Genomic DNA, 19,922 nt, shown 5'->3' on the forward strand with positions numbered 1-19,922 from the left:
AAAATACACTAAGGCAGAAATTTCTTTGCTTTCTATTCAAAACAGAAGTGCAAAAGCATTAAGGTTTCCGAAGCGTGATGAGATTAACACAGAGTGACATCTGGTAGTTGCCAGTTAGACAGTGTGTTTAAAAATAATGAAATAGACTTAGAGTCTTAAAAATAGACTCCTCGATATAACAAGGTCGAGAACAATGGGTTAAATACAAGAGAAAAATAAAAAGAAACCATTTAAATTTCCAGTCTCGAAAAGTTTACAAAAATTGCTCGTTGTGGGTTTCCTTAATGAACCCTCAATGAATCTATTCAGAAGGTAAGATATTTTTAATGTTTCTCGGGAACTTCAAAGGGAGCGTGGATAACAGTGGAGAACGCAGATTGGTCGGTGGACAGAAATATGTCCCGTGTCCCACTGCCTGCGAATGAAGAGACTCCGCGAGATCTAGGAGGACCGGCGTGATCGCAAGCTCGGCCTTAGATTAGTCGAGCCTGGCCAGGTCGCGGCGCGGGGGGGAAAAATCGGAAGCGCGCTCATTCAAACTCGCCGTCCCGACGTCGCGGGACACAGACCACTTCCGGTGGCGCCATGGCGGCTAACGCTACCACTAACCCGTCTCAGCTGCTGCCTCTCGGTAATGCTTGTCCTGTGGGAAACTGGGGTGAGGAGGTGAAGCTGGGGCTTGGGGACCCAGGGGCTGTGGGCTGAGGCAACCCTGGCCGAGCGTTAGGAAAAAGTATGGGACCAACTACCTTTTCCCTCGGCCGCTTGTCTCTAAGGCTCCGAGTCTCTGTGGCCCCAGGCCCCCACGGCTCCCCGGCGTGGTAGAGGTCCTTTAGGTAGGGACTTGGTGACTCCCCGAACCAAACCGTCCCCGGAAAAGGTCCACGCTTGGTGAATGCGTCGCCAGCCTTCTTTGTTGCGAGCAGTCTTATTCTTCAGTTTGGCGTTTAAGCTCCCAGGGTAGACACCTCCGTCCCATAGCTGGCCGGTTGTTGAGACAAGCACAGGGTCGGGAATGAGCCTTCAGAGAGGATTCTGGAAACGAGGTTTCTTTGTCATTCATTGATTCAACAAGCAGTTATCGAGCATCTGGGTACCACCTGGCTGGGCACGATTCGACAACTTTCAATCGCGGCCTTTGCCTTCAAATAGCACACAAACCAGGGGGGTGGGTAGGACACTAGATAAATAAACATCATACCAAATAGCGCCAGGCCTGCTCTAGAGGAGTGTTAGCTGCGGAGTACAGAGGATAGACTTCTTAGGGTGACAAGGAGGACTCTGGTGAAGACGGGCCTCCCCCTAATATATATAGATTCGGTTAGTCAATAGGGCTGTGACTTAAGTTTTTTCCTTCATTTGACAAACTTTAAAAAAAATATTTTTCAATGACAAACTCATTTTGAATACTTAGTAGGCTCTGTCTATTGGGGATACAGTGATAAGCAGAAACAACCAGTCTCTGCTCTCCTGGAGCTGAAAGTCGGGGGTGGGGGCAGTTGCCAGTTAGACAATGTGTTTAAAAATAATGAAATAGACTTAGAGTCTTAAAAATAGACTCCTCGTTATAACTCCTCATGTGTTAATTGTACAATCTAATATAAAACCACAACCATGACAAACTGCTACAAAGGAGAAGTGAGGAAATACGTTTCTGTTAATATAGTGATTGAACAGAGATGTGTAGTATAAAATCTAGTTTTTGGATGAATACTTTTCCTGGTTTATCTTTCACCGTATGCAAGTAATACATGCTAGTAGGCACACAAATACTTGTTGAAGTAATGAATTGGTAAAATAATCGTTTCCTTCTTCCTTTTAAAAAATACGTAGAGCTTGTGGACAAGTGTATAGGATCAAGAATTCACATCGTGATGAAGAGTGATAAGGAAATTGTTGGCACGCTTCTCGGATTTGATGACTTTGTCAGTATCCTTTTAACATAACAGTGGTAGGGTTTTTTCTGCAGTATTTAAGAACAGAAGTAACTACAGAAGGTCTACTAACTGATAATTATAATAAAAATCAATGCGATTTGATTATTGATTATTCTAATCATTTGATTATTTTATTTGATTGTTCTCAGGGAAGTTGTGATACTATTCTAAGTAACTTAACGAAGATAAAGTTCCTACCAGTCATAAGCTTTTTGAGTTTGAGCTACTGTGTTAAATGTTGCAACTGAAATTGAACAAAGGCAGAAAGCCAGAGTAAATTCAATCTGATGTATTTATTTCCTTAACACCATACTTCAGACATGGTCCTGGAAGATGTCACCGAGTTGTGAGTAGTGTTAAAGATTAAAGAATTGGCGGGGGTGGGAGGAGGGAAGGCCCTCTTTTTTTTAAAAATTTAAGGCAATTTTATACTGTTGAGTCAGTAAAACAATGTATGAGAAAACACTGCCTGTTGGAATTGCCGTAAAGATAGAAATTTTATTTTTTGAGACTGTGCTAGTAAAATTGGATCTGAGGGTTATTACCTTAATGCATTATTACTGGATTGCTAGGAAATTAGTAGAGACAAAGCTTTAAGGTAAAAGATGCTAAAAACGGGGCTCAGGTCAAGTCAAGGAATTGACCTTAAGTGCATTTAGTGCTCTTAAGTAATTTCTGTAATTTATGTGTAAGATAGAATGTGAAGGATGGCTCATTTACACTAATTATAAAGATTGCAACCAGCATCTCTGCTTTCAGAACAGAATTGATGCAGACTGGCTTAATGAATAGGAATCAGTAGTAAGAGTAAAGTGAGGATAGTGAACATTTTATTTCATATTTGATTTCCTTGGCACATTTCAGCTTCTTTTATGAAGATCAGCCCTAGGGGACATGGTTCTTAGGCCAGTCAGTCCACTCTGTCGCCTTTAGGGAAGAATGTATATCACCCAGTGAATAACCTGCATCTCTGAAAACTTGCTGTGATTGGCCTCGTGTTCATTATATACAATAATAACCTTTTCGGGGATGAAAATGTTGGCTGTGATTATCTCTGTTTACCTCTACTCTTTTGTTTTTTACCTATTCATTTAGTGAAATCACACCAGAAGGCAGAAGGATCACTAAATTAGACCAGATTTTGCTAAATGGAAACAATATAACAATGGTAAGACAGCCAAGCTGTTGTATGTCAGGTGTTAGACCATTTTGTTTTGCTGGGGAAGGGATTATGGAACTCACTTGCTTGACTCAGTGCTCATAGCCGGTGGTGTTTTAGATGGGAAAGGGATGATTTGGCGGTCAGGGCCGAGCTGTTGATCATGACATTGGGCCAGGAGATAAGTTTGCTTGTGCTCCTTAATCTTTTACTTTCCTGTGGATGATTGTTGAGACACTGAGTATTACCTGATGGTGTTTGGCATAGAGAGGGTGTCATGAAGAAGGGGGGGAGGGGGCGTGCGGCAGGGGCGGAGAGGCCTGAGCAGCTTTGGTCCTTGAGGAGCTCTCAGTGGGTGTTTTTAGATGGTGTTGAGGTGGTGCTATTAAACTTTTTCTCCTTTGCAGCTGGTTCCTGGAGGGGAAGGACCTGAAGTATGAATGGATTCCTTGACTGTTGCTAGCTAGATTCTGTGTCATCTTGTAATGGCAACAAAATAGAATTTTTTTAAAGCCTTTCAATGTCTGGATTCTGTGAAGCTAAGTTTCCCGTTAAAGGGGAATGCTTCGAGGAGGCATTATAAATGCCATTTTTGTAAGTTAATCATGTTTATCTTGGAAGAAAAAGAACAGTTTGTTCTTTGAAGGCTACGATAGAGGTATTTTTGGTTAGATGTCATTTTATTTATTCCGCTGCAGTAGCCATTGGAACAGAGCCTGTCGTTACGCTGTCCCTTGCTCTCTTTTGTTCCTCATTTACACAGTTACTACTTGGTTCTCAAAAATTGTTCGAAACAAAATGAGGGACTTTGATTTTTGAGCAGATGCATTTAAAAAATGAAATGATTTAATTCAATTCAAACTGATGCTTTGAAATTAAGATTTTTTTCTATTGAACTCAAGTTTCATTAACTCCTGTTAAAAATGAGCAAAAACACACAGGTAATATATACCTGTAGAAATGCAGATAAATTAAAAGGAAAACATTTGTTACGCTTTGCTGTCTGTCCTCTTAGACTCTCTCAGCATACATTTTATACTTACAAAAATGTTTTGACCCTGGTTACACTGTTTTGTAGCCTCCATTTAGGATTTTTAAAAAATTTAAATGGTGAGCATCTTTCCATGCCATATTTCAGCAACATTAATGTGTGCACAGTATTTCGTTGAATGGGTTTATGGTAATTTATTTAGCCTGCTCTTATTATGGGCCACAATACTCTAGCTAAACCTTTATACAGTTTGATTTTTCTCAGAAGAAACTCAGAAATGTGTAGGGTCAAAGGGTGTATGTCATCGTGTTGCCTGCAACAAGCTTGTCAGCTGTTTTCCACAGTACCCTTTACATGCTTCACACCATTGGCTGTGTTCTCGCCTCTCTTTGACATTGTGAAAGGCAAAACCTGGTATGTTTGATGTTTTCTTCATTTATTTTATATTTTGTGAATTACTGCTGTGAGACTTTTGCCATTGAGATGCTTGTCTTGTTTCTTACTAATTCGTAACAATTCTTAATAGGTTACTCTTAGTCATCTATTTTGCGGGTTAAATTCCCCAGTTTGTAATAGACTGCCTGTTAGTGGTACATTTTTTGACATAAATAAAAAATATTTTTCTGTAGTTATGTTGGTCTTGTCCTTTATGGTTTTTGACTACAGCACACATGGATCAGGGGGAACTTCTTTGTGCTAATACTGTGGTTTTTTGTACTTTATATTTTTTTGGTTTCATTTAAGTCTTGACCCTATCTTCAGTGTTAGTGTTTCCACTTGAAAGAAAGACCCAACTTTATTTTCTAAAAGCACTTATACTCATGGTATGTTTTGATTTTCACAGTATAACTCCTCCGACCACGGCTGATGCCCAGTGGCCTAGGGTTTGACCAGTGGCTTGCCACCTTCCCACAGGCTTTGCAGCTGGTTGTCCGAGCCACTGCTTCCGAGCTGGGTGGGGGGACCGCTTTCCCGCCTGCTGTGCCTTTCCTTTTGGAGGGAGGTGAAAGGATGTCGCACCATCCTCTTACCACCCTTTTACTCTCTATTGTCCACTGTGGTCACGCTCAGCTGTTACTGTTTTCCTCCCAGGAGTTCCTTGCTTTGGGGAGCCCGTGCTCCCAGTCTCAGAGGAGCCTCACCTTGCAGGGAGGCCTGTGCTCATCCAATCTGTGGCCAGAGGGCTGATTTGAATTCTGGGTTCAGTAACAGAACTTCCTTGCCTGCGGATAAACTGTTTCTTAACCTAGTCTTTTTTAAAAAATATTTTATTTATTTACTTTTAGAGAGGGGAAGCGAGGGAGAAAGAGGAGAGAAACATCAGTGTGTGGTTGCCTCTCCAGCGCCCACTACTGGGGACCTGGCCCACAACCTAGGCATGTGCCCTGACTGGGAATTGAACCAGTGACCCTTTGGTTCGCAGTCTGGTGCTCAGTCCACTGAGCCACACCAGCAGTGCTTAACCTAGTCTTTAACAGTGAAAAAGATGAGGGTATGACCCTCCCATTGTCTTATATTGAAATTCATTTAAAGTTGGTACTATTCTAAATAAGGGTTTCTTAACCTTGCCACTATTGACACTTGGGTCTGGATGATTCTTAGCCCTGTGAGTGTTGCAGGGTGTTTGGCAGTGACCCTGGCTTCTGCCCACTGGTGCCGGCAGCGGTAGCATCCTTCTTGTCTTCCCTGCCTGCTCACATTGGTTGGTATTGGAGAGTGACTTCGCAGGGGACTGTGTTCTGGTTCCCCACAGTTTTAATGGTGACACCTAGTGGGCAAAAAGAACAAAAACAACAGGACTCTTAAGGGAGGCAGGCTTCTTTCCATTCCTGGTGGTGGTTTTCTTGTGGAGTAAGATTGAGCAGTGTAATAATGCACTGGGCCTCTCCCCTGTCCCTTTGTTCACCCTGCCCAGGACACATGGAGTGACTTACCTGATTTGAGTACAGGAGGAGGGAAAGTGGGCATGTTTGTCTTGACTCCTTTTTCCTCTTGGGATTGAGTTGCCTTTAGGGAGCATGTGTTATGCCCTGCTTTTGGCTGTAACTTTTATGGGGGTCTGCATCAAGACAGGAAGAAGTCTGGGGTGGTCCGTCATGCCTGTGGTTTTGTGGGTTCATCAGAGTTATTTGGGAGTTCCATACTAAGAAGTGAACTTTAGCCCATAGAGCAAGCTACGTCATCTAGTGCCTGTCAGTAATAAAATTGATAATATAAGACATGTTTGGCCCTGGCTGGTGTAGCTCAGTGGATTGAGCGCGGGCCTGCGAACCAGAGGATCGTGGTTCAATTCCCAGTCAGGGCACATGCCTGGGTTGCAGGCTGGTTCCCTGCTGGCCAACTCCCAGCAGGGGACACACGAAAGGCAACCATACATTGATGTTTCTCTCCTCTCCTTCCCCTCTAAAGATAAATAAATAAATAAAATCTTAAAAAAAAAGAAGTCTGAATAAATATATTTTTTAAAAAAAGACATGTTTGGAACCCTGTTACTGTTTTGCCTTTTTTCTCACTTGGTTCAGAACTCAGTCGTGGAAGAGGGGTGCTGGTTCTGGGTCCCCTCCAAGACTCTCATAGCCCTCAAGTCTGATATAACAACATCCTTTCTCTCCCAGGCTGCCCCCTCTTGCCCCGTATGTCTCCTGCACAGCAGTGAGCATGCGGGTGATTTCTCTGGAATGCAGAACATGGTCACATGGCACTCAGGCTTTCGGACCTTTCAGCAGCTTACCCTCTGCACAAGTGCCCAACTTCCTGAGCAGGAGACCATAAGGGATGCCTGTTGACCTTGCAGCCATGTCTAGGTCTTGCCTTAGTAACACAGAACTTGTAATGCTGGCTGTTTCCTCTGGATTTTTGGCTTATGTTGAGCCTCTATGGGAATACTTTTGACTTTAAACTTTATTTGGATGACTTCACAAGTGTCACTTCCTCCAGGAAGCCCTACAAGACCCCCCCCCCCTTCTACCACTTCTCAGTGCTTATATGGGACAGGTCATGGAGACTTCAGAGCAGCTCCGCATTATATAGTATTAAACAGCAATCTCAAGCAGCGCACGCCAGGCAGAGTCCTGGTTTCCAGGGGGACAAGTCCTGTTACACTGTTGGACCAGGAACTGTAGAGTCTGGGCCACTGCTAACACCACCAGCATCTGAATATCTTAAAACGTTCTATAAAGTGACAGTAGCGATATGCAACCATCTTGTTGTTGGGCTTTTGTGAACCATGTATTTTTAAATTATTATCAATGAATTAGTGATTTAATCAATACAAATGTAGAAACAAACAAAGGAGATGCAAATGTGGATCAGCAGTGAACACTGGCGGTGAGTGAGTCATGGACGATGAAGATACATGTTGGAAACTGAGGTCCGATGTGGAAAATTATTAGTCTCATCCCTCTATTGAAACTTTCTATACAGAGATGGTAGGAATAAACAGATCACAGTCTCATATTGATTTTGTAGATGTAGATTTGTTGTTATGGAATAATGATTGAACCGTTCAATATAAATAAATGTACAAAGAACAGTGAGGCATCATCAGCTAGGACCGAGTGTGGTGACGCAAACCAGAAGCGCCGCAGCCCTGCTGCTCAGTAAGAAATGGATGGACGCAGGGTTCACCTCTTTGACTCGGGTTGAAAAGGTTCTGCTAAGGAGTTTTGTTCTGGGTCAGCCTCAAGATTGAGTTTGTTCTTTGTTAGGGTAATAATTACATATACTAAGAAAAAAACCCCTAAAATACTGAATCAATGAAATGATTAGGTGATGACCTGAACATCTTAGGAGTTTGGCTGGTGTGGTGGATTGGCCCTCAGGGCAGTGACAGCTGGGCTCTGGCTGCTGGCAGGTCAGAGGTGGAGCCCTGGGGAGCTCCAGCAGTGTCCCAGGCTCTGTGAGTGCTACTCACGGACATCTCCCATCCAGTTCTAACCAGGCCCAGCCCCACTTAGCTTCCGAGATCAGAGGAGATCGGGCATGTTCAGGGTGGGGTGGTGATAGACCCACTCACGGACCTCTAAGTGGCTAGCACATGCTCAGCCCAGCCTGGTGCTCAAACCCATGCTCTGTCTGCTCCACGCATGAAGAGTGTGAGGTCAACTGTCACAAGGCTGGAGCAGAGAATGACTGGAAGACAGATTCAGTCTACTTTATCCAAGGCTTACCCTGGTTGGATCTTTGGTTATTAGATATTTTATTATTGAATTTAGTAAGAAAAGTCATGTATGACATCAGCTGGTCACCAGAGGGCACTGTGGAACAGGCATCTAGTTGCCAAAGCCAAGGCTTCCTTGGAAATCCAGAACTTTGCTAGAAGACTTCAAGAGGATGGGGACCGCTGGTTGACCAGATAGCTGGACCCAAGCACTCTGAGGCTCCTCCCCCCATTCCTGGTCCTTGAAATGTGCAAGCTGCCCACCATAGGAGCCCACAAGGGACTGGTTCAAGGACCCAGCCTTGAGAGTGTTGTTGAGACTCTCTGGAGGGAAGATGTTTCTGAACCCAGGTAAGGCCTCTACACAAACATTTAAAATTCAGGTGGGTGGGTGCGGATCTACCTGTTTTGAGGTTGCCCCAGACCAGCCTCATAAGTTGGTTCTCTTGCTTGTTCAGTTTGCTGCCCACTGACCTGGAGTACTCTGCCTCTTTCTTCAGTCTCTCCTTGCCCTCTATGCATAGGGGCCCTTTTCAGATTTCATCCAGCAAGCTCCGAGCTTTTATTTTGAACCAACAAACTCGTGATTGAACCCAGATTGTACTAACTATTGGATCATACCACCAGGGCAGGTAAAGGGTTGACTGTCTATTGTTTTACACCGCTTTTTGAAAAGGGAATCCTTTTCATATTTTCCATTGTAAAAAAAATTGTGTAAGTATAATGGGGATGAAAACATGGGCCCTAGAATCAGACTTATGGGGACTCTAACCCCAGTTAATAACTTATTATGAGTGTGGGCGCTAGTTAATGTCTGGCCTTAATTCTCGTGTTTGTACATTGGGAAAGATAGCCACCTCCCAGGACTGCAAAGATGAACACAGATGACGTACAGAAAGCATCCAGTATGGTTTCAGGCATAGTAAGTGCTCAATAAATAAATGGTGGAAATTGTTACTGTTATTTACAGAGCCTCCAGATCAGCTTGTTTTTATGGTTCTCCCACCACAGCGATTCCATTTAAACAATTCAAGCTGCCTGTCACTTAATCCCATAACATTCCCCCAGGAATTGAGCCTCTCTTTGCTTTCCAGATCTTCTACCACAGGGGCTCAAATGGTATTTGTTGAATTAAGTGGTGACAATAGAGTAGGAAGTTATCTTTTGTCCCATAATTGCTGCCCTTGGGAGATGGGCCCCATTAACACTTCCTCATAGCAACCCTGTTATTTGTCATTGGTTTTAGCCACCCTCAGGATTATTGTCTCCTGCCAGGAATAAAAGATAGGAAGGACCTCCTTTTCCCCTTTAAGAACTACTTGGAGCGTCTCTTGGTGATTGCAGCTGGAAGTGTGACATTTAATTAGTGGAGAAAATTGGGTCAGGCTTGAGGCAGCCTGTACCAGCAAGAGGGCAAGAAAGGCTGGGGAAGAAATGGTGGGCTCAGTGGGGCAGCTTGGCCCCTGTGTTTCCCCAGAGCCTCGTCGGGTGTTCAGGTCGCCACAGATGGGGGTTGCAGAAGCTTGAGCAGCAACTACCACGAAGCCTGCCTGGGCACTTAGTTTCTTCCATTCCACCTGACATTTACTTAAGAGGAAATGATGAGCTCCCTGGAGGCGAGGATCTCATTCATTGAAGCCTGTCCTCTTGCGGGTTTCTCTTGGCAGGTGCCTGAGGTGTCATGGGCTCCTGCTGTCTGTGGCCTCTCACGTCACAGGACCTGGGGTGTGCCGAGTCAGAAAGCAGCTCCAGGTCCAGTCCTGCTCTTTATAGATGAGGACATCTAGGTCCAGAGAGGGGCCTGCTGAGGGACTCGGGGGCTGAGTGGGAGCTGGGGCTTGGGCCACCAGGACCTGGTTCAGAGCTCTGGGCTATGCTGCTTTGCATTCATGACCCAGTGGGTTACCTGGATGCAGTGACCCCCCTCTGCCCTGGAAGCTGATTGAAATCACCTGCACTTCCCCTTGTGCATCCTAGAGGTGTACCTTCCCAGTTTGTTGCCAAGGAACCATCTTCTATAAGGGTGCCTTGCTATTAGAATACCTCATCTGCCTCAGGCCCTGACAATCAGCAGCAGGAGCCAAAGGGCTCACAGGGGCCAAAGGGCACAGGGGTGAGGTAAGTGGGGCAGGAGGAGAGGCTGGGAGGAGACAAGAGCTGGAAAGGAAGAGGGCCCAGAAAGGAGTCTATGTTTTTAGATTTCATTTATTGATTTTAGAGAGAAGGGAGGAAATGAGGGAGGGAGAGGGGGAGAGAGAAACATTGATCTGCTGGTCCACTTATTTATTAATTCATTGGTTGCTTCTTGTATGTGCCCCGACTGGGATCAAATCTGCAACCTTGGTGTATCTGGATGATGCTCTAACCAGCTGAACTACTCGGCCAGGGCAGCCCAGGGAGGCATTTAAAGGAAGCATGGCGGTGGGGTGGCTCTGGCATCTAATACCTGCTCTGTCTCTTCTTCAGTGGTGTGACCTTGGAGAAGCTACCCCACTTTCCTCTGTAAATGGCAGTGATGATGTGCTCTTCCGGGTTGTGTGAGAGGTGAACGAGAGAACGTGCATTGGTGTAGACGATGTTACACGTACTGTGCGGAATCTGAGTGCACCCCTGGTTCTGGGTGTGCAGTGGGTGCCCTCAGGTCAGAGCTTGCTCTTGCACTCCTTCCCGGGAACTCCTGCAGGGCCCCGAGCTCCCCACACTATCTGCCCTTCATGGAGCTCCCCACCTCAGCCTCCAGTCATACAGATTGCTCATTGTAACGACAAAGGTCAAAGCAGTTAGTGTTTGTGCTTTTAAGAAAGAAAAGGGGGGATATTTGTTGGTTTGCATAATTGAACATTCCTGTTACCTGCCTGGCTAGACCCAGGGGTCCCGAGGGTGGCAGCAGGTGCAGTCTCTCCCTGACTTAGTTCTGCTCTCCCGGATGCAGATAAGAGCGAGGGTGCAGACCCTGAGTCATCGGTGAAAGAAGACGAGTTTTTTGTAGCGGACCCTGGAAACCTGATTTTTGCCACCTCTTTCTAAGTGATCCCCAGAAGAAATAGAGGATGATGAGCACCCTTCATTGCTTGGGAACAGTAGTGGAAGCTGCTGGTTGTCTCTCATTTTCACTCTCTCCTTACATGGTTGTTCAGCTAAATACTACATTTTAAAATTATTTTTTATTTATTGATTTTAGAGAGACAGGAAGGGAAAGAGAGGGGAAAGAATTGCAAAGAGAGGGATACCCATAAACACAGAAACTGAGAGAGAGAAACTTCGTCCAGTCAGCTCCTTTATATTTTCATTTCCAGCAAGCCTTTAAAAAACCAATTATGTTATAAAAACATTCAAACATCACAAAGCTGGAGAGACCATCCGTCCTCAGAGTCAGCGAAGAGCGGTGTGCCATATTGGCTTCCCCTCTTTTCCACCCCTCCCCTCTACTCCTTTCTCTGCCTTTCCTCGCTTCTCTGTTCTTTGGGCTGTTGTGTTTTAGAGCGAGTCTCCATCCATATGTCATTGGACCCCTGAGGACTCTGTACACGTTTCTTAACAATGAGCCTATTTTCTTACAGAATGATAATACCATTATCACACCAAGTCAAATTAGAAAGAACTCAAGTAATACTATTTAATACTCAGAAATGCATGTGATTTTGCCTTGTTGTGACAGATAACATTTATTACCTTTGTTCCTGTGGCACTTTGAGGCCACAGTCATAATTTCCGTATGTCGTGTAACCCCCTAGGGGAAATTCATAGTTCCTGTACTTCTGAGGGTGTCAAAGACGACTTCCTATTAAGGCACTTCATGTATCACTTTATATAATAATAATGTGACAGACATGTGGGTAAAGCTCTATATATGGGGTGGGCAAAAATAGGATTACAATAGTAATGCAAATAATAATATAATAGTTAATAAATAATACAAGAATGAACTCTTTCACATGCAACCGTAAACCTACTTTTGCCCCGTCAGAAGTGAGGTGCCCTGCCTCCTGGAGGGCTGAAGGGAGGAGCTGGACTTTATGTACAAGTATGTACTGGTGTCCAACCTGGACAACTTGGATCCAGGGGAGGCAGGGGACGGATAAACACATTGTGGTGTATTCACGCAGTGGAATATGAAACACTCATAAAAGGATCTGCAACATGGATAAACCTTGAAAACACATTAGGTAAAAGAAGCCAGGCACAAAAAAGTCACACACTGTGATTTCTTTGGCATAATATACCATAATATACCAGGACGGGCAAATTCATAGAGCCAGAAGGCAGACCAGCAGTCACCAGGGGATGCGGATGGGAGAATGAGGGGTGACTGTTTTACAGGTACAGGGTGTTTCAGTGGGGTGATGGAAAAGTCTGGAAACCAGAGAGCTGGGGGTTGTACAACATCGTGAACACACTGAACAGCACTGACTTGTACACTTAAAAATGGTCAGTTGTATGTTATGTGAATGTTCTTCAATTAAAACAGCTGGGAAGTTTTAAAAATATCTGAGCCCCTACCTCTCCTGGCCCCACATTCTGATCTGCCTAGCCCAGGGTGACTCATCATCATTTATTAAGCAACCTGGAGGCTTGAGAGCAGTGCATTTTGGGCAATTTGCTGATTCCTTCAGGCAGTCTTAATGCTGAGCCCCGTGGGTAGCAAGAAATAGCATATGATTAGAGCAGAAGCAATTACTCTTAGAAAAGCACCATTAATTTCTAAGGCTCTTGTCCTGAGCGATGTGGCTGCGTGGAGACCAATTAGGACGCTGTGTAGAGGAGAGTAAGTGGAGTTGTTTTCCCCTCTTTGGGACAGAAAGGAACCTAAACTCGTCTGTTCCAAGCAGTTAAGTCTTCCTCTGGCTGGGGAGGGTGGGGGGAGTGGTGGGCTTGGGAAGGGCTGTTGGCAGGTGAGTTGGAGGAGGCTGGGGTTTGTATGAATTCCCCGGAAAGCAGCCTCGGTCCTTTGTTGCTCTGTCTCCTTGGTGATAAAGAGGAGCTGTTCCCACCTCCCGTTTGTCTCCATCAGAGTCTTCCTGGAGTCTGATTAGCAAGGAGGAAGGGGCATGGCCCATTCTCAGGAGATCCAGTACCGACGTGGACTCTGCTCTAGGATGCCTGCTTGGGCCTCGCTCTTCAGCAACATAAACCAGAGCGGAGCGAAGCCCAGGGGCACCGCCTCCCAGATCCTTGTTTAGAGACAGACCCTGAAATGCAAATTCTTACTAAGAAAAAATTCGAGGCATTTGGGCAGTGGGACTTTCACTCTTCACTTCCCACCCCCTCTCAGACAGGTTGTCTAAACAAAAGCTAACGAAACCCGCAAGGTTGGTTGAATGCCATGTCAACCAACATAAGCCCTCGTCCTCCTGGCTGCAGCACCGACTTCAAGGATGAGTCCCTAACACTTGTGTGTTGCCCTTCCCGCACTACTGGGCAATTATGCCTACATTTAACTGTTATTGTGGAGACCAGAGGGAGTGGCAATGCCCTGGTCTTAGCTGGGCGTCGCCGCCTCTCCTGTCTGACCTCCTGCTCAGGTTAGGTTGCCGGTTGCTGGGACACAGCCCCCTCCTCCTAACCCAGAACTGGTGACTCAGGCCACCAGTGATGATCTGTTGTGGCCCTAGCCCCATTCTGAATAAACGGCCCTTCAGATAAACTGGCAAAAAGTTCTTCAAAAGTTAAAAAGTGGAATAAATGTACACAGACCCAAAACAATTCTGCCCTTTTCAAAATGCTGCGGATTTGGTAAATGGGACTTTGGCATAACACAGAGGTTAAGAACATGTGTGGGTCGGAGTCAGAAAGGTTTGAGTTTGCATGAACTTGTTTCCTTGTCTGTAAAATGGGATTAATACTGGACCGACCTCACTGTGCTGTCTCGATAGCATGAGATGAGGTGTGCTAGCATATTAATGCTACTATAGACCAGCATTTTATACAGAGACTTCAGGGGCAAACTTCTTATTATCCCCCGTTTCACAGAGGAAGCACCTGAAGGACAGAGAGGTGGGATAGTCCCTAACGTCACCCCCTGGGAAACTGGGAAGCTGGGCTTTGAATCTAGGGCACCTGCCACCTGAAGCTAAGTGCCACACAGCAAGTTAAGTGCCACATTTAACATCCCCAGCACATAGGAAGCAGTTCAGAAAGGCCAACTCTGATTATTATTGTTTGTAAGTAAACAATGAGTGTGAATTTGTTTAACATTCCTTAAAATGCTCCAAAGATGATGGAATAGTAATATGAGCTAGCAGGTGCAAAGATGGAAAAGTGTTCAAAATTAGTTTTAGTTTATAACGTAACTGGTAATCATTTATATTATACACACTGAGAAGAGCCTGCCTGCTTGCCCTTGGATGTGTCACCTTCGTACAGACTCCTGGTCACCATTTCTGCCTTCCTGCGGAGCCCCACGCAGGCCCTCAATGGAGCCCCCCAAACAGGCCCAGGGTGATAGGGTCCTCTGCTTGGTTGCTCTCTGTCCCAGGGCTGGTCCCTGGGTCTCTCTCCCCTACCCCTGCCCCCAACCATGTATAATGATGTTCCCAGTTTTGTTTGTTCCACTTTCCGTTCCAGTGCACATGCGCACAACTCCTGGTTTGAGATTTTTGAGAGCCAGTCTCTGATAAGTGCATTTATTATGCATAATTGTTACCTGCTTCCCAGGCATGAGCCCACTTACTGTTCACAATGAGGTAGATACTATTATTACTTCTAATTTAATATAGACCTTCAAACTCTTTGTTTAAATTTAAAAACTCTGGCTCGAGTCATAGGTTTTATTTTAGCTTGTGCATGTGGGAGAAAGAAAAGTGCCACTAATTTTTTCCTGGCTTAAAGAAAATGTGCAGGCTGGGCCAGGCTGCTGTGCTGCCTGTGGGCCTCTGTCCCAAGGGAGGGCTTTCACCACCACCCAGCACTGGGGGTGGCTGTTGAGGCCACCGGACAAAACAGAAGGGTGCCAAGATGGAAACCACCTGGACCCTTTGGTCATCCCATGGGGGACAGGAAAGCTGCCTGATGCGTATTCATCTTTACATGAACAGGAAATAAACTGTTGTTGGGTTAAGCCACTTAAAACTGTCTTTGCTAGTGAAGCAGAGCCTTGCTACCTGATGAATACATAGAGTTAGACAATGCAGGATGGAGAACTGACCAGGAACTTTAGGAAATGACCTCGACTGCATCAGCATAAACAGACCTCGAGTGAAGCATATTATCCTCCATAGTGTGGGTGGGCCTCCTCTAATCAGTTGAAGGCCACAAGCAAGGAGACTGAGGTCTCCAGTAGAGGAAGGGACTCTGCCTCCAGATTGCCTTTGGCCCCCAGGCTGCAACATCACCTCATTGGGCCTGCAGTGGGCCGGCCACCCCTGCGGATTGCGGGTTTCCCTGTTCCCGAAATGGAGCAAGCCACATCCTTCAGTGGAATCTCTCCTTCTGTGCTTAAAAAAAGAGAAAATTTATAAGTATTCACACTCTCCAGAAAACAAAGATATGAGTTTAAATATCATTATCAGGGGAATATGTTAGTAAGAAAGGAGACCAAGTAGAACTATAAGAATTATGATAAGAATTACTATAAGAGGTAAAAGCCTACTTTCATAGGCTGTTTTGGAAAATGCCTTTGTCCAAAAAACCACTTTCACGTACAATTATGAATATAGACACCTCGTTGCTTGGCTGCAGCTGGCAGGGAGGTGTGGATCTTGCTGAGATTCCTTTTACCAGCTGGTGGGAGGTCATTTGTTTTTCAAAGTCATGTCTGAGTTTTTCATTCCTTAGCACTAAGAGAAATAAAGGCTGGCCCGAGAAGCTCAGAGCCTATAGCAAGGAACTGAAAGGGGTGGAATGGGATCACTGACAAAAGGAGTGTGTGCTGCTCTGTCTCCTTCTGCCCCCCAGACGTGCCCCCTGCCCTCCTCTGCTCTGTGCCCTGGACGTAGGGTTGCCAGAGGAGGTACAGGAGCTCCGTTAAATTTGAATTTCAGTATTGGGACATACATATGCCAAAAAAGCATTTGTTGTTTGTCTGGAAGTTTAATTTACCTGGACTGCTGTGTTGGCTAAATCTGGCAACCCTATCTGGGAGACTCCCCTGTCTTGGCTGCAGCACCAGGTTCCTGTCCTCTGGCTTCCCATTGGGTTTGACAAATGGGCTGCACTGGCGGGAGAGAGGGTGCAGGAGGACGAGGCAGTTGGGGTATTAATCTCCCGTGGGTCACTTCGGATTGGCTGTGTCCTTCCGTGTCCCTTGCTCACCCCAGGAGGCTCGCTGCTCTCTCCCTGTTTGTTTCTCCTAAACTCTGCCCATACCTCTATAGGTGAGACCCTTCGTTAAACTTGTGTCAAATTGTCTAGTCTGAGGTGCCATCTGCTTCCAGCGGTGCCTTAGCCAATGTTAATGTTTCACATCCGAAAAAGATACTGTTATTATCTCTATTTTGCAGATGAAAACAATGGGGGTCGGAGAAAGGCTAAATCACGTGCCCAAGGTTTCAGCAATGTAAATGGTGAACACTAGGTAGCAAACCTAAATCTGCCTATTCAGAAGCTCAGTTCACTGCTATGCTGTACTTCGGTAATGAGCCCAAGGAGACTGGGGGGTGGAGCTGCAGGACAGGGTGCCTGAGCTTCCTTGTTTGTGCTTTTGCACCAGCAGGCAGAGGCAGAGACAGGTGCTGGGAGGCAGACTGTGTCCCTGGCCCTGATTCTTCACTCCTCTCTGGTTCCTACTTCCCTGCCTTCTTGACTTGCATTTGGCCATGCAACTTGCTTTGGCCAATAGAGTCAGAAGCAATGGATGCCATTGATAAACCTCAGTGAGCCCCACAGAACTTGTAAGATCGTGGAAGAACAGATGGATGGAGCAACCTGAAGTGTGATGGTTGGGGAGAACCAGGGCCAGATGGAAAGCTGGGGGTTCTGACTAATTGGGTTGGACAGAGTGGTTCCCATTGCCTGAGGTATAACAATTGCTGATTGGCTAATGACATCCAATTTTTAGGAATAGGTTTCTAAAACAATCAGGAAACTGGTTGTGGGAAGCTGTTGCATCTTGGCTTAATGTATTTTTTTATTTTGTTCCTTTTAATTGAATTTATTTGGGTGACATTGGTTAATAAAATTATATGGGCTTTGGGTGACATTTGTTAATAAAATTATATGGGCTTCAGGTGACAATTTATAATAAAATTATAAAGCCCATTACATGGGCTTTAGTTTCACAACACATCATCTGTATATCATATTGTGTATTCGCTGCCCCAAGTCAAGTTTCATTCCGTCACCATTTATCTCCCTGTTACACTTGGCTTGGTCTACTTTTTGAAGAGTTTTCACTCTTCTGGTTTGTCACAGTGGCAGCAACAATGAATCAAAGGAAGTACTATTGTGAAGGACTTAAGTTTAACAACTGTTAGGTAAAGAAATGCCATGGATTTATCATTTTGCTGTGTGGGCTTCGAGAGGGCTTTTAAAAGTTGGCAGGGAAGATGTGAAAGCGTTTCCTAGATCTAAGGGCTTCGCGTCACCTGTGAAGCCAGCGACACCTCTTTGGGAGGATTATGGGTCGACAGCTCTTTCCAGAGAAGATTTAATCCCATCTCTATGTGAGGTGAGGGGCGGATGGCTCTCCTCACAGGCTGCCCGTGCACCTGCCTCCCCCACAGTGTGGGGTGGTGGCCTGCTGCGGCCCGCCACAGCAAGGGTGGTCGTGAGGTGAGGCGAGGGACTGAAAGAATGGAGAGGACCAAATGCTCTGCTGGCAAATGGCAACTTTATTCAAGGAACAGCTGTCTCATATACAAACTGCTAACGCCTGAAGCAAGACCGCAAGGAACTAGAAACAATGTTGTTTTTCAAAGTTCGTGCACTCCCTTAAGCTATCAAAAGGGCAAGATGTTCTCATAACCGTCATTTTCTTGGAACATGACACTCATGCCAAAATCTTGTTATATCCTTCAAGGCTGGGAACAAGATAATAAGAAGGTCAGGAGCATGTCAAGACACCCACTGGCTCCAGGGACCAGAAACCAAGTTCCTCCACCATTTTCACAGTGGAGAACTCTGTCCTTGATCCCCTGTGGCCTGGCGGGCTCCCACAGTGGCCGTGTGGTATTCTCTCTCTCTTCCTAGCATCTGATGTAGTTCCTGGCATGCGGCTAGTGGTTGAATAAATATGAAGTTGAAGTGACCTTTTAGCCTTTTGCATCGGAGAGACTCATATATAAACTGACAACTTGGGATCAGCTACCTGCAGCAGCCAGTCCAGGAAGCCAAACAACTCCCAGAGCAGGGGCCCCGGGTGGCCTCCATGTGGTCCATAACTGACAGCCTCCCCAACTCCTGCCCCTGCTTTCAACTTGGGACCAGCTGGACAAAGCCCAACATGCTCCCCTGACCAATCACGTCGGAGACCCCACTTCTATCAGCTCCCCCACAGCTTCCCCGGGCCCCCACCTTTCTCCTCCCCACTGTTCTGCCAACCTCAGAGTCTCTGCCGAAACCCAGCTGAAGGTGGCTTACCCCCTTGCTGTGTACCAAGCCTTGAATAAACAGCCTTTGCTTGTTTATGGACCCAGTAAACTTTCTTTATGGACCCTGAAATTGAATTTCACATACTTCTCCATGCCATGAAATAGTCTTTTTAAACTTTAAAAACTTTAAGAAACATTCTTAGCTCACAGGCCACATAAAGACAGGTGACAGGCAGATTTGGCTCCTGGTCACTGTCTGCCTTATCCCTTAAAAACACACTGAATTTCTTTTAACTTTACAGCTGGAATACAGGAGATACTGAGATTGATCTTTGCTCTTTGTACATACTTCTGCTATGATTTTATGTGTCTTTATACCTGGCATATGGAATAAGGTATATGTCTATCATAGTAAGGGTTGTTTCACACACACATTTCATATAAATTAAAAAATATTTTTATGTACATATGTTTCATATAATATTATGCATAATTAAACACAACATGATAATGTCTTTTCTCTCCTTTGGTTTCCTTTAGAATTATGTTTCCTCTTTCTCATTTAGATTCTGGCTCAGGACTGGGCGGGTGGGGACGGAACAGAACAATCACTCAGCATGTGCAGATGTCCTTTAAAGTCTCAGGGAATTACAGACATTAGGTTTTCTTTTCTGGTTTATTTCCTGCTATGGCGTGGGGGCAGTTAAGATCAATTGGAAGTCCCCTGCTAACAGCCCGTAGATGTCAATCCCAGGACCCTTGGCAGGACTGAGCCACAGTAAAACCTGTGAGGCCTTGCTGGCAAATCAGTGGCATGCCCACCCCTCTCTCCTGGCCCCTGTCTTCAACAAACATCTCTAATCTATCCCTGCCTTTTTTCCTGCTCTGCCTGCCTGTGGCTCCAGCTTCCCGCTAAGCCCAGGGCAGTGGCAGCCACTACCAATCAAACACAGGCACACTAAATGACACCGACTTGCCAAGTCTGCTGTTTTTCTCAGTCTTGATCTGACGAAATCTCAGACGTTAAAATTTATCATGTGAAGAAGAGTTGAAGGAGCTGGGAAGGGGGACTCCTGTGCCTTTCAGATTTGGTCTTTTTTAGTTAGGTCATGACATCTAATGGGTTTTTTCTTCTCTGATTGTCAAAAGTGATTCAATTTCACTTACTTTAACACAGCTGAGACAAAACATGCATTCTAGAACAGGTGGA

The 19,922-nt window shown here is 45.4% G+C and overlaps 1 protein-coding gene and 1 non-coding gene across 2 annotated transcripts; both read left to right on the forward strand.

Annotated features, from left to right (window-relative positions):
- Nucleotides 1–526: 526 nt before the first annotated feature.
- On the forward strand, nucleotides 527–4,715 carry LSM5 (LSM5 homolog, U6 small nuclear RNA and mRNA degradation associated). Its single transcript, XM_037041177.1, has 5 exons — nucleotides 527–631; nucleotides 1,834–1,929; nucleotides 2,256–2,283; nucleotides 3,033–3,105; nucleotides 3,504–4,715. Exons 1-5 carry the CDS (start codon nucleotides 586–588, stop codon nucleotides 3,534–3,536), a joined length of 276 nt encoding a protein of 91 aa, XP_036897072.1. The 5' UTR covers nucleotides 527–585; the 3' UTR covers nucleotides 3,537–4,715.
- A 2,676-nt stretch (nucleotides 4,716–7,391) lies between these two features.
- On the forward strand, nucleotides 7,392–7,463 carry LOC118983737 (small nucleolar RNA SNORD113/SNORD114 family). Its single transcript, XR_005065790.1, has one exon. It is a non-coding gene; the product is annotated as a small nucleolar RNA SNORD113/SNORD114 family (small nucleolar RNA).
- Nucleotides 7,464–19,922: the final 12,459 nt, after the last annotated feature.

This window comes from Sturnira hondurensis, unplaced genomic scaffold (assembly GCF_014824575.4).
Source record: "Sturnira hondurensis isolate 20B ecotype Veracruz unplaced genomic scaffold, ASM1482457v3 Scaffold0002840, whole genome shotgun sequence".
NCBI lineage: Eukaryota > Metazoa > Chordata > Mammalia > Chiroptera > Phyllostomidae > Sturnira > Sturnira hondurensis.